Source organism: Tachysurus fulvidraco, chromosome 23 (genome assembly GCF_022655615.1).
Source record: "Tachysurus fulvidraco isolate hzauxx_2018 chromosome 23, HZAU_PFXX_2.0, whole genome shotgun sequence".
Taxonomy (NCBI): domain Eukaryota; kingdom Metazoa; phylum Chordata; class Actinopteri; order Siluriformes; family Bagridae; genus Tachysurus; species Tachysurus fulvidraco.
The window spans coordinates 13,072,584-13,086,696 of record NC_062540.1 but is presented as its reverse complement, the minus strand read 5'-3'; the positions used below and the strand labels follow the sequence as shown (position 1 = coordinate 13,086,696).

The window sequence follows — 14,113 nt, the reverse complement described above, 5'->3', positions numbered from 1 at the left end:
ATCACGTGTCTATCGCGATACATATCGTTATCGTTTTATAGCCCAGCCCTACCCTGTCGGTATGTTATCTAGTTAGCAATATGAGACAATTGGGAATTTTTATCATGGCAGAAAGTATTGCTAAAATTAGTAAAGGTTAGTAAGCTGATCATTGTTTATTCTCTTCCAGAACAAGTAAATAAATGGTGGTATAAAAGCATTAAATTGATATTGTTCATTTTTTCCGGCTGAGCAGGTGCGTGAGCGTCCACAGCGAGCCTCACGTGTACTGTTGGATATTGAGGCAGGGGCTCCTGTCCTCCTGATCCCAGAAAGCTCCCACTCAAAGCGCCTCATAGTGGCCAACTTGGGCCAGCTCAAAGTACGCAACAGATTCCTGCCTGCAGGCACCCGTGGCACTTTTTCTCTCAAAGACAAGGTAGAGAAACTTACCATGGCACATACCTTTTTCCCATCTCTGGTGAGTCCTGCCAACCACTGTGAACACACACACACACACACACACACACACACCCACACACACACAACAATTCCACTCTGTACTTGTTGCATTTATGTAGCATTTTTTCTCTGCAAGTTTCAGTAGAAGAGATTTATTAGGTAAAAGTTTAACCTATGTGAAGGTTTGTGCATTTAAATGTCATTGTTCTAGTTAAAGCCATCTGCAGAAAAAAGTGCTTCATAGATGTAGCTCCATCTTCACGTGCATGATTACTAGCAGGGTATCGGGCAAGCTTTTAAAGAAAATTTGTGGTGGTATATATCTCATGCATTGTATTTTATGTTTGATTGTATATTAAAAGTCCCTATTTAATATATAAACATTTGCTGTCTTAACTTTTGTTTTCTTAAGAATTTGATTTTGCATGCTTATTCATACAAGGACCCATCCTACTATAAGGTAGTTGTCATTGGTGAATTTAAGTTTGATTATGTTTAATTTGCCCTGTGTTTTCCTATAACATTAGAGATTTACTCCTTGGGTGACATGTATTCATTTGCCTCTTTTCTTCTATACTGTTCTCTGAGTACTGCGTGAAGCTTCCTGATGCACATGCATAATAAATAAGGGCTTTTTTTTGCTTGTTTTATGCTCAGAGCCAAAAAGTTGTGGTCCTGGAGTACCCCATGCACTGCACTCTGTAGTTCCTCAGCACACCACTTCAGCTATGCTGTTTATTGGAATTATTGGTGTCTGAAGCAGAACGGGGTGACTCCAGAACCAGGGCTGAATGCGGGCTTTTCTGTGATTTCACAAACATTTTCTCTTCATCGTTTTTTATTTCATTTTGTATTTAAGCATTCAGTACTAAACCCATTGTGCCTTTTATGTTAATACTCTTTGTCTTTTCTAAAGGATCGTGTGAAGAATGCTCAGCCTACTTCGGGGAAAGCGAGTGAGGATGTGTCAGCAGACAGCGTCAAAGCCACTGCTTCTGGATTTACCTTAGGCAGGCCTCAGCCAGCTATGGGACACAGTTCTGATGCCGATACACTTTCCAGTCCAGGTTAATAACTTAAGTTAACCTTTTGAATGAATTTAACTTTCCATAATCTTAATATATGAGGTGCTAGTTAAGCTTTCCTTTTGTTTTGTTTTTTTTCTTGTAGAAGATTACATATGTCTGCTGGACTGCATTGCCGTGGATCTGCAGGAGATGGATTTATTTGCTGCAGAACGGCTGCCGTGTGAACCTTGGGACAGTGGAGTGAAGCGCCTAGACACAGACCTGGTTTTTCCCTCTTATTCAGTGCACAGAACTGGAGGCAGCCTCCTGAAGGAGCGTTGCCATCTTAAACTTAAAGTGGAACGCAACCTGGACAAGTAAGTGTTCACTCGATTGTTTATTTGTTTTTTATCACATATCACATCCTAATTACATTATGTCTGCTTTTAAGAACATCATCACATCCTCTTTTTTGTTATCTCTATCCATGTGTATGCAGTTGTGTTATCTCACAAATGTTTTTCATTACTTTGGCTTTATTACACATCGCTAATTTGTGTTTTAGGGAGCTGAGTCATGCAGTCCCAGACATGTCCATCCATGGTAGCCTGTCTTCTGTACACTGTTCCTTGGATCTGGAGAGGTACCAGCTGATCCGTGGCCTGCTCGAGCACAACCTGGGAGAGCCTGTGGAGGAGTTCCTCAGACCTTACAACCTACAGGACCCCAGCACCTATGTAGGCTCCTGATGTTAAACGCTGTGCTTGCAAGTTCTAGTCAAGACTTTGATGTAGTGCAATTATGTTGTGGTCTTTTGGGAAAAGCATATAAGATATGATAAGCTATGAATGTGTTATTACAACTGATATGCATGTAGTGATGTGTAATACAATGCTAAATTCTCGTGTTGTGTCACTAACAGGCCCTATTTAACTTCAACTAGCACTTTTTTCCTTATCTTTTGCATTTAAAAAAAAAAAAACCTTTGACACTTTTTCATTGTAACTTTGTACAAATGTTTTAAACTCATGGTATCTTAAGTAAGTAACCTAGTGAACCAGCATTAATGTATTCAATGTTAGAGCTTTAAGCACTTATGTACGTCGCTCTGGATAAGGGCGTCTGCCAAATGCTGTAAATGTAAACAGGAGACTCATTTAAATCAGCTTAATGTCTTCAACTCTTCCGTATTTCTCATTGACAGACGGTTCTGAGTGGTGACGTATATACAGGATTGTCTTTCTTAGTTGACATGATGAATGTCAGTTTGGAGTTTTTGGATGGCTCCAAATCCTCTGGACATAAGCAGTCTTTGGCCAGGTATTTCATTTTGTTTAAATATTTCTGTATGTCAAGGGAAATCATTTTATGGATTGCAGCAAAGATGAAGTGTCCTGTGTATTTGCTTGATAGGTTCGACTTCATGAAATCCAAGGTACTGTTTGAGAGTTTTTCAGATGGATCCAAATCTGTGAACCTGGTGTCTCATTCGCTCTTGGCCTACGACACACGTTATAGCGAGTCCAACAAGGCCACAGAGGGAAAGCACAATGTGTTTGACTGCATTCTGCAGCCCTCTAGAACAGGCACCAATCGAGCTTCTCTACAACTAGAGCTACATTACAGGTGCTGTTGAATATTAGATTATAAGTTAGTAATTCGTTATAAATTAACTTAGGATTCCAGATCCTTTTTTATTGCTTTTAATCCCTTTATCCCTTTTCCTAGATCTACCAGGGATTCCTCATGTTTCACTGTTGTGCTAAACAACCTGCGAGTGTTCCTGATTTTTGACTGGCTTCAGCTAGTCAGGGATTTCCTTCGTATGCCTACGGAGAAAGGAGCGGCACCCACCCGACAGCGTTGGCCAAGCAATGGGAGTGACCCCGGCATGACAGGCGCAATCATGCCCAAAACTGTCAAGAGTGGAGTAGTTACGAAACGATCTACTGTTCCTATCACCCAAGACAAATATCTGGAGGTTAAACTTAATGCTACAGGTAAATGTTTCTCTTTGTTGTAAAATGTATTTTATTTTTTCATCAATCCTTTTGTCAGCAATAGGTGCTTCTCTGTTCTGAACAGGGACTGAGTTTGTGGTTGTGGAAGACTCATCATGTTCAGATACCAATGCCATTATCCTAAAAGGCACTACTGTACTCACCTACAAGCCTCGTCTTCTGGACAGACCGTTCTCTGGCATCTTGGCCGGAATTGAGGTGAATCATTTTTCTGGGCATTGTAAGCATTAGTAATACATCAGTGGACATTTGCTAAGGTAGCATTTCTTTAAGCCTTGTTTCTTATGAATTTCTTTGTTTTCAGGTGTATTCCTGCCGGTTGGGCAGTGAGCAAGACACAGCGCTGTCTATTATTGATCCTGTCAATATACAGGTCGAGCTGTGTGGTAGTCCCACCTATCAAAGCAGCTCAGGCCTGCTGGATGCCTTCAACATGGAAGACTTTCCACCCCTGTTGGAGGTAAGAATACTCCCAAAATAATTCTTAAACTTTACCTGTTTCCTTAGCAGTTTTAAATCCTTATCTTGGTATATTCTTTTTATGGCTTGGCTTTACAGATCCAGTTTCCTTCTCTGGATATCCGGCTGTCCTACAATGATGTGCAGCTCTTCCTGGCCATTGCTAAGTCCATCCCCACCGGCTCCCCAAGTGTTGATAACTCTGCTTTAGACTCCCAGGTAGTCCAGTCCACTGCAAGCCCAGGGACTACCACCAAACCAAAAGACAGTTTCAGGCATCGAACAGAAGCCCTACTGGGTATGATTCTCTGATTATGTTGGTGCGATTTTAGATTGTGAAGAATTCAAATTTTTAGTAGTGGTGTGTTTATGGAATTTTAGAAAGTCAGCTAACACGCCTTCAGGATCTGGGCTTCAGGAGGGAAGATTGCAGACGTGCTCTCATTCACTGCAAAGGTAACATGTTGTATTTGACTTAGTACTCAGCAGGGAAATTGATAACTTTAAAGAAACAGCATGAGTAAAGTGACTTATACAATGGTGTGGCTGTAGGTCAGTTGGATCAGGCAGCTACGTGGCTACTAGAAAACGCAGAAAGCACTTCTGGCAGGAGCAGAGCTGACTCCGGGTCAGGCTCCCACTCCTCTCCTCCTTTGTCTGGAGTGGAGGTCAAGGCTGAGAATGTGTGCATTTGCTTCATTGATGACTGCTTGGATTGTGATGTTCCCCTAGCTGAGTTCACCTTTTCACGTGAGATTACTCCTCCTTTTCCAGTGAATTGCTGCCTTCTTAATATTACAAGGATCATCAGGTCACATGCATTTATTTTTGTCTTTTCAGCCTGAATAATGATAATATGTAGATGGGACATCTTATACCTTATATCTGTATTTAGCTTATACCTCCTTGTTTTAAAGGGCTGTCTGTGCTGCAGAGGATCGGATCTACACAGGAAGGAAAAGCTAGTTTCTCTCTGTCTGGAGATTATTATAACAGGGAGCTCTCAGGTGAGATCTCAAGAACTCATTTATTGCCTACTCAGTGCCTAATTCACATGCCTACAAAGTGCCTAATCCTGCAAGGTTTTTTTTTTTTTCAAATCAAACAAACAGGCTTTTCACCCAATAAAATTAACTTGTTCAGGTTACATATAAAAGCTCAAAATAGTTGAAATCTGGCATGTCTCACTATTCTTTTGTAGTCTAGCTATTCCCAGCCAATCTTGAGGATTATTCACATCACACACACACACACACACACACACACACACACACACACACACACACACACACATATATATATATATATATATATATATATATATATATATATATATATATATATATATATGTATGTTTGTGTGTGAGTGAGTGTGTGTGTGTGTATATATATATATATGTGTAATATATATATATATATATATATATATATAATTTTTTATTTTTTTCATTTAATTAATTACCAGAAGTTATTTTCATGTGCTTTATCATTAACATGTTGCATAATTTTATTGTTATACAATAATAAATATTTATTATTATTATTATTATTATAACAATTTATTATTGTTATACAATAATACATTTTTTATTATTATTATTATTATTATTATTATTATTATTATTATTATTATTATAATTTGGAAAAGTAAAGCTGGCGTGACAAGACGCTGTGGTGTCTGTTTGTATGTGTGCATGCAGGATGGGAGCCATTTATCGAGCCCTGGCCCTGCGTCCTGAATTGGCAGCAGCAAGCGGCAGGTCGTCTCCATCCTTCTCGTCTGAAACTGGGAGTACAAGCCAAGCAGAGACTAGACATGAACATCACCTCCGTCTTACTCGGTAGGCAGTCTGGGTCAAGCACCATTATACATCTGCCTTCTTTTCACTAACTGTTTACCTTCATATTTATGAGTGGTGTGAGGTTTTTCTCACCCCGCTGTGGGCCTGTTGTTCTGACACATAGACCAGTACAGCACAACCAAGACTTCGTGGTTAGCAGACTACTGTAAGGAAGACGAGCAGTCGCCAGAGACCTCCGCCTCTGTGTCTTGGATGGGCTCCTCCGTAGACCCCCCCACTTTTGGACAGAGTAAGTAGCAGGCATGCATTCAATCTTGACTCAGAGTGAAGCCTGGAAAACATTATTTACACGTTAACCTCCTGGGAAATACATCTCCTTTTGCTTTCTACAATGTGTTTTTTCTTGCCTTTGCCATCCTTGGGTCTAGACCTGCATTTTTGTTAAGCTTCTTCGTTGCTTAAAGGGGACAAATGTATCAATTCAACTGCGACATTTCACCCAAAATTGTATTTTTTTATTATTTTTATTTTATTTTTATTTTTTTTAGAATTGAATAAAATTATATGTACTAATACAGTTTTACTTGAGTGCCATGACTACTTTTTTTTTAGATGAATCTGTTTAACTTAAGCAAGATTGACTTGTATAATGAAAGTTTCACTGACTGAAATTAATGTTCTGAAATTTACATACAGTCTTTTCATTTCTTAGTACTCCTGGTCTACATCTCCCTTGCATGTCTTTTTCTGTGTGTCCTAACATGCACGTGTCTCTCTCTCTTCTTGTCTTCTTCCCTAACCCTCTCTTTGTGCTATCAGGTGTTCCTCTTGCTCACCTTAGAACTAGGAGCACTGCCAGCTTGACTTGCCTTGAGCAACAGATTGCTGCCCGAGGTACAGGTTGTAGACTAAGAAAAAATATGAGCAAGCTGGTATCCGTCATCTGGCGATTCCAAGATAGTTTGTCTTCTAGCTTCAGCCTTTTAATGTTATGTTAAGTTTTTTTTTTGTTTTTTGTTTTTTATTTCAGTAGCAGGTAGCAGTTCTTTTATGTGTACAGTCATGCCACTGCTTTTGTTCTGAAATATTGAAGGCCTTTACTGTTCTTTCCTTAGATGCTTTCTTGACTAGAACTACGCATGTGCATGTTTATTAGTATTAGATTTTAAATATCTAAAATGCCCAAATTATGGATTGTCCTAAGTAAATTAGTTTCTGTGTGTGAAAGAAAATGAATTCAATTTGTTATTCTCACGTTTTCAAAGTTGTAATACATTTTTTCTTTTTCTTTTTTTCTTTTAAGCGGATGTGAAGTTGTCTAAAAGGAGGCAGCCTTTCGTTCCCTATGCCCTGCGTAATCATACTGGCTGCACTATGTGGTTTGCCACCCTCACCACCAGCCCAACCAGGTCAGAATGTCAAAATGATCGTCAGATCTTTGATTCTAATGTAACCTTGAGCTTTTTGGTGAGCTCAATACTTTTGATGTCCACAGGGTGGCACTGTCTCACAGCAGTAGTGCTGACTCAATATCCGACACTCGTGGGCCTGGGACAGAGGACACACACAACATCAGTCAGTGGAGAGAGGTGCTGCCAGGGGAGGAGATTCCTTTTGAGTTCGAGGCCCGTGAGAAACTTAGACACAGGTGTGTGTGTGTGTGTGTGTGTGTGTGTGTGTGTGTGTGTGTGTGTGTGTGTGTGTGTGTGTGTGTGTAGCATACATATGGATTCAGCTGGAAAGATAATTCAGATCAGCTGGGCATTCTCAGCATAAGATTTTTGTGACACATGATCTTTGTTCTTTGAATATAAATCTTTAAAAATCTTTCTTTCCAAGTACTCATCGGTTCTCTGCTGGTCTGATTTTTTTTTTTTTTTTTTTTCGTTTTCTGCTCTCAGGCATACTCATGAGTTAAAGCTGCACCAGCTCTTGGTACGTGTCGGAGGCTGGGAGCAAGTAAAGCCTGTCTCAGTTGATAAGGTCGGTGTGTTCTTCCGTTATGCTGCTCCTGATTGCAACAACCCCTCCAACACGGTGAGGTTTCCCCCTGTTCATGTACAACATATTATTATTCTGTAAATTTAGAATGAACAATGATTCACTGTCAGTTGCTCAGGTGCTTAACATCTATCTTATTTAACTAGCCATGCCAGCCTCATCGCTTAAGCTAGCAATATTAACATCTGATCTTTTTTTTTCTGTCGGCCATTTAGGTCGGTAGTCCAGTCAGCAGAACCAACATCATACATCCTCATGTATATGTCAGTATTTTTTTGGCAGGTTTCCTCTATGTAAATTAGACGTTTTTAACATTTCTGCTATTAATCATTACATTTCTGAAATTCTATGCAGTTTTCAGCCTTGCCCCCTGTCAGAGTGGTCTTCTCCATCACAATGGAGGGGAGTGCAAGCAAGGTAATCACTGTGCAGTCTGCTCTCATGGTGAAGAATCGCTTAGAGTTGCCCATGGAAGTACGGCTAGACAGCCCTTCTGCTCCAGACAGTGAGCATTCTGTTCTTTCCTATCAAAATATTTATTCAAAATGTATTTATTTCGATTTCAAAGGAATTTGTAATGGTCATATAAAATGTTAAGTAATACATTTACTGTGGAACACAAATAGGTAAATGAGTAATATAAGGAAATAATCCTATGCGGTGCAAAAGTAGTTCACTGATTTTGATTGAATTTCCCAACAGAGCCTGTTGTGCTTCCACCTGTCCTGCCTGGAGAAGCTTTGGCTATCCCTCTCCACCTGACCTCATGGAGACTGCAAGCTCGGCCTAAAGGCTTGGGACTATTTTTTTGTAAGCTGCCCATCCATTGGACAAGTGTGGAACGACCTGGGGAGGTCAGCAGCAACAAAAGGGAGTGCCAGTCAGCTGACTTTGATGACCAAAACAAACGTAGCTTCAGGTAAACAAAGGCTTTTAGAGAATGTGTTGGAATTTAAAGGAATTCGGCAATATGTTTGTTTTGTGTGTGTTTGTCCTTTTTAGGTTTTGTGTGGTTATCAAGAAAGAGAACTATCCTGAGCAACAACCGGCTAAAATGGTCCCTGGTAGTGCTAAGCAGATTTACAGGCAACCAGGTCACACCATCTACCTGTTACCCACCTTAGTGCTGACTAACTTGCTGCCCTGTGACCTCAACTACTACATCAAAGGGACCTCAATCAAGGGAACCATGAAGCCAGGCAAAGAGTCGGTACTTCATGCAGCAGACACCTCACAGAATATAGAGTTAGGTAAGTTAGAGACCAACTCGTGTCCGAGATTTCAAAAGTAAGCAGGGCAATGAAACTGTTCATAGAATTAAAAAACAGTCTTGCAAATCTAAAATGCTTCTAGTGCACTTCGTAGTACCATCGGCAGCATTGAACGAGTTTCATATATTCAATATTTCTAGTTTAATAGTCCATCTAAAATAACAATACGTCATCCAGTATTTAAGCACGCTGACAGGTGGCATTGCTCCTAATCCTTACCTCATCTCTCTCAGGTGTTCTTCTGGAGAACTTCCCAGTGTGTAAGGAGCTGTTGATTCCTTCTGGCACTCAGAACTACGTGGTGCGCATGCGTCTGTATGACGCAAACAAGCGGCTGCTGTGTCTTACCATCCGCATTATTCTCCGAGCAGAGGGGGCGCTCAAGATCCTCATCTCCGCTCCTTATTGGCTCCTAAACAAGACAGGTACTTTACCCAGTAATCTAACTACTAAAGTGTAATTAAAAATGGTGCAGTTTTATTTGACTTTACATACAATACTCTGTATTGCGGCCTGCAGGGCTGCCTCTGATCTTCCGCCAGGACAACAGCAGAACGGATGCTGCCGGGCAGTTTGAGGAGCATGAGCTAGCCAGGAGTCTTAGTCCATTACTTTTCTGCTACGCAGACAAAGAACAACCTCTCATGTCAGTAAACAGGGGTTAACAAATTGAACATTGGTCAATGTCTCTCTTTCATGATCTGACGTAGAATTTCTGATTTTCTTCTCCCTGTCTGTCCATCAGGTGCACTATGCGTGTTGGTAAAGGGATCCACCCAGATGGTGTTCCTGGCTGGTGTCAGGGTTTCTCACTGGATGGTGGAAGTGGAGTTCGAGCCGTTAAAGTCATCCAAACCGGGAACAGACCGGGGCTCATCTATAATATAGGTGACCAAAATATTCTCTAATTTCTGTGTAATATTGTTTTTTATCAGCTTCATCATTTATGTATCGTGTTATTTAACAGTAATGATCTTGATCGTTTAAGGAATTAACGTCAGGAAAGGGAAGGGACGCTACCAGAACACCCACATTGTGACTTTTGCACCTCGCTATCTGCTTGACAATCAATCTTCACACAAGCTGGCTTTCTCCCAGAGAGAGTTTGCTAAAGGAAAGGTAAACCAAGTTCTTTAAAACACGTATCCTTGGATGCATGTTAGTACTGCTTACATTAGTTTTCCATGAATATGAAGAAAACTATTTCATATTGCACACTCTATGTGCACTATAGGGCACAGCCAATCCCGAGGGCTATATCTCCACTCTGTCAGGCTCTAGTGTGGTGTTCCACTGGCCCAGGAATGACTACGATCAACTCCTTTGTGTCCGACTCATGGACATACCAAACTGCACCTGGTCTGGAGGGTTTGAAATCAGCAAACCCAAATCATTCCATGTCAACATGAGGTAATGGTGACGTTATGTACTACTGGTATTGAATAGCAATTAATAAGCACTGTCTATTTTTGTTTAAATATATATGTGTGTGTGTGTGTGTGTGTGTTTCCTTAGAGACACGTTGGGTAATTGCTACTTTCTACTCGCTGAAATCGCCCTGAAAGGAGCAACCTTTCAGATTTCATTTAGTGACACAGACCAGTTGCCTCCACCTTTCCGCATAGACAACATCTCCAAGGTGAGAGATTAATCTCTTAGAGCCTTTTTACACCTGGTCACTTCATGTGTTTTCTCTGATCTGATAGCTATCTGATTTGTTAAAACTGTTCCATTTACACTAGGCCACATAAATGCATCGTGGCGAATCGGATATCAATCTGATCTTTCTACTACCGCCCAATATGCAAATATATTGTACCTCATTTCCGGTGTAATTGAAATGGAACACGCTTTGGTGTGTGCGGTTGCTACAAAAAACAGCATTTACTGTTTGCTGCGTTTTCGCTGGTGGCAGCAGTGCATTTTAATCCCAACGAGACACCTGGGTGAAAGCGCTGGTGGGAAAACATATCTGTTTCTGGCGCGATGCACGACTCGCGTGTCACCTGCGAGTGACGTACTTCCGTTAGGGAGGAGTATAGCGCTGACGTATGTGGCTTGAACAACCACATTCATTTACACCTGTCCAGCTGAAATGCGTCCCAGACCACCTCCTGAAGTGGTTTGTGCAATCGGATTTATATCCGTCTCGAAACCGTTTCGGAGGGCATTTAGACCTGGTCTTTTTACGATCGGATAGCCATCGGATCACAGAAAACGCAAGAAGTGAAGTGAAGTGCCATACGGCTAAGTACGGTGATCCATACCCAGAATTTGTTCTCTGCATTTGACCCATCCAAAGTGCACACACACAGCAGTGAACACACACACCCGGAGCAGTGGGCAGCCATTTATGCTGCGGCGCCCGGGGAGCAGTTGCCGGGTTTGGTGCCTTGCTCAAGGACACCTCAGTCGTGGCTGGCCCGAGACTCGAGCCCACAACCTTAGGGTTACGAGTCAGACTCTCTAACCATCAGGCCACGACTTGCCCAGTGACTTGAAGTGACCAGGTGTAAAAACCCCCTTAGACAAAGCATTTGCTGTCATATTTTTAGATATGTAACAACTGTAATATTAACGGATACATTAAATTAAAAATAAACATCTACGGTACTCTGTCTTCTGCCATTATCGAGCTTTTTAGCTATACTTCTTTTTTTTTTTTTTCTTTTTTTTTTAAAGGTACACAGGATATTTAGTTTCAGCAGAGGGAGAGTGGTCAATTGCAATCTGCAATTTTTTAAAAACTTCCCCTTTATACATTGTGTAGATGCATTTATTCATTTTGTGTGTTTAGCTATCACATTTATAAGCACTGTAAAATATGAATATTTTCTTGGGACTTGTTATATGAAACCTTGTTGTTGCTTTAGGTGCCAATCCAGTTCTGGCAGCATGAAGTGCCAGATATCAGACTGCACACCGAAGTGAAAGCTGGAGCTGTACTGGACTATGCTTGTGATGAACCCATTCTTCCTCCTTACATTACACTGACTGTAAAAGGAGCTGGGTCCTCTGAGGTCACCGCTGACATGAACTGCTTTAGAGAGTACAACAAGCTTTACTATGAGAACTTCATCTATATCGCTGCAACTTTCACATTCTCTCAGTAAGTTCTCTAACAGATCGATGTGAGACGCATGATAGGTGGCATGTGATTTATGCATTTGATCTATATCTTGTTGATATTTATGATTTAAAGATTTGCTTTCACTTCAGGGATGCAAGTAAAAGGCCAGGAGCGATGAAGCGTGATGCCAGCTGTGCTGAACTAGTGCTTGATGTTGAGACAAAGACACAGAGAGTCATTCTAAAGAAAAAGGTGCCACTTTATCTCTTTTAACACATTTCTTACTAACGTTTTTTTTGCAGATCTCTGTCTAACCAGCCTTGAGTCTGGCTTTTGTAGGAACCAGGAAAGCGGTCTCAGCTGTGGAGAATGAGCGGAAAAGGAATGCTTTGTCATGAGGGTTCCTCTCCTCCTCAGAGTAAACCTGCCCTACCCAGACCTCTTGAATGCTCCATGGTGCTGGACATTGCTGGGCTTGCTGCAGTCACAAACAACAGGTCAGTCAGTTAGTCCTATAGACAGCATGAATTGAATTTTTCTGAACAAAGGGTCAATTCAGTGGAACATCTGCTTGGTTGAAAATAACTGAATTTTTCTCTCCATGTGCTATCCATAGAGCTTTTTCTTGCCCTTTAAACACCCTTGCCTTTTTTTTTTTTTCTTTAATTTCTTACCTCTTTTTGTCTCTGTTTTGTCATGCAGCTACGAGCCATTGATGCTGAAGCGGCAAGACCCTCGCCGTAGTACTACCCAGACATGGCACTTCTGCTCTGGCATGCTTACCTGTGGTTTACCCCGACTAGTGGTGCAGGTCTGTCTTCTCTTCCACCTTTTTTCACCCCTCTTTTTTTTGGGTTGAGGCTCAACCATAATTACTCATATCAAGTGCCCTGGTTATTATTATAGTATTACATTACATTAAGTGCTTATGTTCTACCTCTTATCCTGTTACTGTGATTTGTTTCTGCAGGTGAAGGGAGGAATCTCAGGTCTGTATGATGGTGCAGAGGTGGTGCTCGGGCCAGACTCAGGACTGCTTGAAAAACCCCCAGAACAGCAGTTTATTAATCAGAAGATGAGGCCTGGTTCTGGGGTGTTGTCTGTGCAGGTTGTTCCTGATGGACCCACTCGTGTACTGCAGGTGCACAGTCGATTATGTTAATATTTGGTTGAATTAATACCACTTGCCATTTTGCGCTTGGCTCATGATTGTTAACCTGGAGAGTTTTATTTTTGTTCCAGATCAGTGACCTCAATCAGCGGCGAAATAACAGAACATCCCTCAGCACAGAGGAGAACCAAAACAAAGAGAACACACTAAAAAAGGATCCTGAGGGAGAACTTGAGGTTATTTGCTTTTATCTAATTCAATAATTTGAAAAACTATTAGAAAAGAGACTTAAAAATGAAAGCTCAAACATATTGAAATCAAGGTTATAGTAAAAGATGTGCAAAACAGCTGACATGCACACACTGTGCATATAGTGAGGAGGATGCCAAAGAAGGGGAAAAAGAGCCCAGAGATCAGTTTCAGAACTGCAGGTTTCAGCTGATTTGTGTGGGTTCAAAAGCCAGTTTCTCAACAGCAAGCAATCGAATGAAAGACGACCTTCTTGAGAGCAACTTACAAAACACAGCACCTGAACTTCCCCATGCGTCAGTAGAACTGCAAGTGCCATCCTGTTATAGTCAGATGAGACCAAAATAAAACGGTCATGCACATAATCAGCAGTTATTTAAACCACATATGACTTCATAAAAGGAAGAGCACTTGATACGTAGTGGAAAATATTTAAGTGGATGAGTGAAGCTTTGGGGATATTTTATGGCTGATGTTTCAGGGTTCATAGGAAGATTGATAGTGTCATAAATTCTCCTAAGTACCAGGATAATTCTGTTGAAACCTGGTTGCCTCTGTCAAGAGTTTCTGACTTCACCATGGATGTATCATTCCACAAGACAATGGGCTAATCACATTTCCACATGAATACAGAAAAGGGGGAAAAAACTAAATCAGTTTTTCCTTTCTGGAAACACACAA

At 41.0% G+C, this 14,113-nt stretch overlaps 1 protein-coding gene across 8 annotated transcripts in view; it reads left to right on the top strand.

Annotated features, from left to right (window-relative positions):
• Positions 1 to 14,113, top strand: part of vps13d (vacuolar protein sorting 13 homolog D) — a 41,430-nt gene that overhangs the window by 11,038 nt on the left and 16,279 nt on the right. For 5 of the 8 annotated variants that reach the window (XR_007139333.1, XM_027170739.2, XM_047807596.1 and 2 more), the window contains 35 exons: positions 236 to 460; positions 1,358 to 1,508; positions 1,612 to 1,825; positions 2,014 to 2,185; positions 2,653 to 2,768; positions 2,862 to 3,074; positions 3,177 to 3,448; positions 3,534 to 3,667; positions 3,774 to 3,929; positions 4,028 to 4,226; positions 4,310 to 4,384; positions 4,481 to 4,678; positions 4,846 to 4,935; positions 5,629 to 5,769; positions 5,894 to 6,019; positions 6,550 to 6,624; positions 7,034 to 7,139; positions 7,226 to 7,378; positions 7,632 to 7,767; positions 7,947 to 7,994; positions 8,086 to 8,236; positions 8,434 to 8,650; positions 8,734 to 8,981; positions 9,236 to 9,427; positions 9,522 to 9,648; positions 9,748 to 9,890; positions 9,991 to 10,121; positions 10,237 to 10,412; positions 10,518 to 10,641; positions 11,876 to 12,111; positions 12,222 to 12,324; positions 12,412 to 12,569; positions 12,775 to 12,883; positions 13,043 to 13,213; positions 13,315 to 13,419. Coding sequence is in view for 7 of the 8 variants with exons in the window: in XM_027170739.2 (XP_027026540.2) it covers positions 236 to 460; positions 1,358 to 1,508; positions 1,612 to 1,825; positions 2,014 to 2,185; positions 2,653 to 2,768; positions 2,862 to 3,074; positions 3,177 to 3,448; positions 3,534 to 3,667; positions 3,774 to 3,929; positions 4,028 to 4,226; positions 4,310 to 4,384; positions 4,481 to 4,678; positions 4,846 to 4,935; positions 5,629 to 5,769; positions 5,894 to 6,019; positions 6,550 to 6,624; positions 7,034 to 7,139; positions 7,226 to 7,378; positions 7,632 to 7,767; positions 7,947 to 7,994; positions 8,086 to 8,236; positions 8,434 to 8,650; positions 8,734 to 8,981; positions 9,236 to 9,427; positions 9,522 to 9,648; positions 9,748 to 9,890; positions 9,991 to 10,121; positions 10,237 to 10,412; positions 10,518 to 10,641; positions 11,876 to 12,111; positions 12,222 to 12,324; positions 12,412 to 12,569; positions 12,775 to 12,883; positions 13,043 to 13,213; positions 13,315 to 13,419 (5,391 nt within the window). In the remaining variant the exon portion in view is untranslated. The remainder of the gene's footprint in view (positions 1 to 235; positions 461 to 1,357; positions 1,509 to 1,611; positions 1,826 to 2,013; positions 2,186 to 2,652; positions 2,769 to 2,861; positions 3,075 to 3,176; positions 3,449 to 3,533; positions 3,668 to 3,773; positions 3,930 to 4,027; positions 4,227 to 4,309; positions 4,385 to 4,480; positions 4,679 to 4,845; positions 4,936 to 5,628; positions 5,770 to 5,893; positions 6,020 to 6,549; positions 6,625 to 7,033; positions 7,140 to 7,225; positions 7,379 to 7,631; positions 7,768 to 7,946; positions 7,995 to 8,085; positions 8,237 to 8,433; positions 8,651 to 8,733; positions 8,982 to 9,235; positions 9,428 to 9,521; positions 9,649 to 9,747; positions 9,891 to 9,990; positions 10,122 to 10,236; positions 10,413 to 10,517; positions 10,642 to 11,875; positions 12,112 to 12,221; positions 12,325 to 12,411; positions 12,570 to 12,774; positions 12,884 to 13,042; positions 13,214 to 13,314; positions 13,420 to 14,113) is intronic. The other 3 variants (XM_047807597.1, XM_047807598.1, XM_047807599.1) reach the window with 3 other exon arrangements.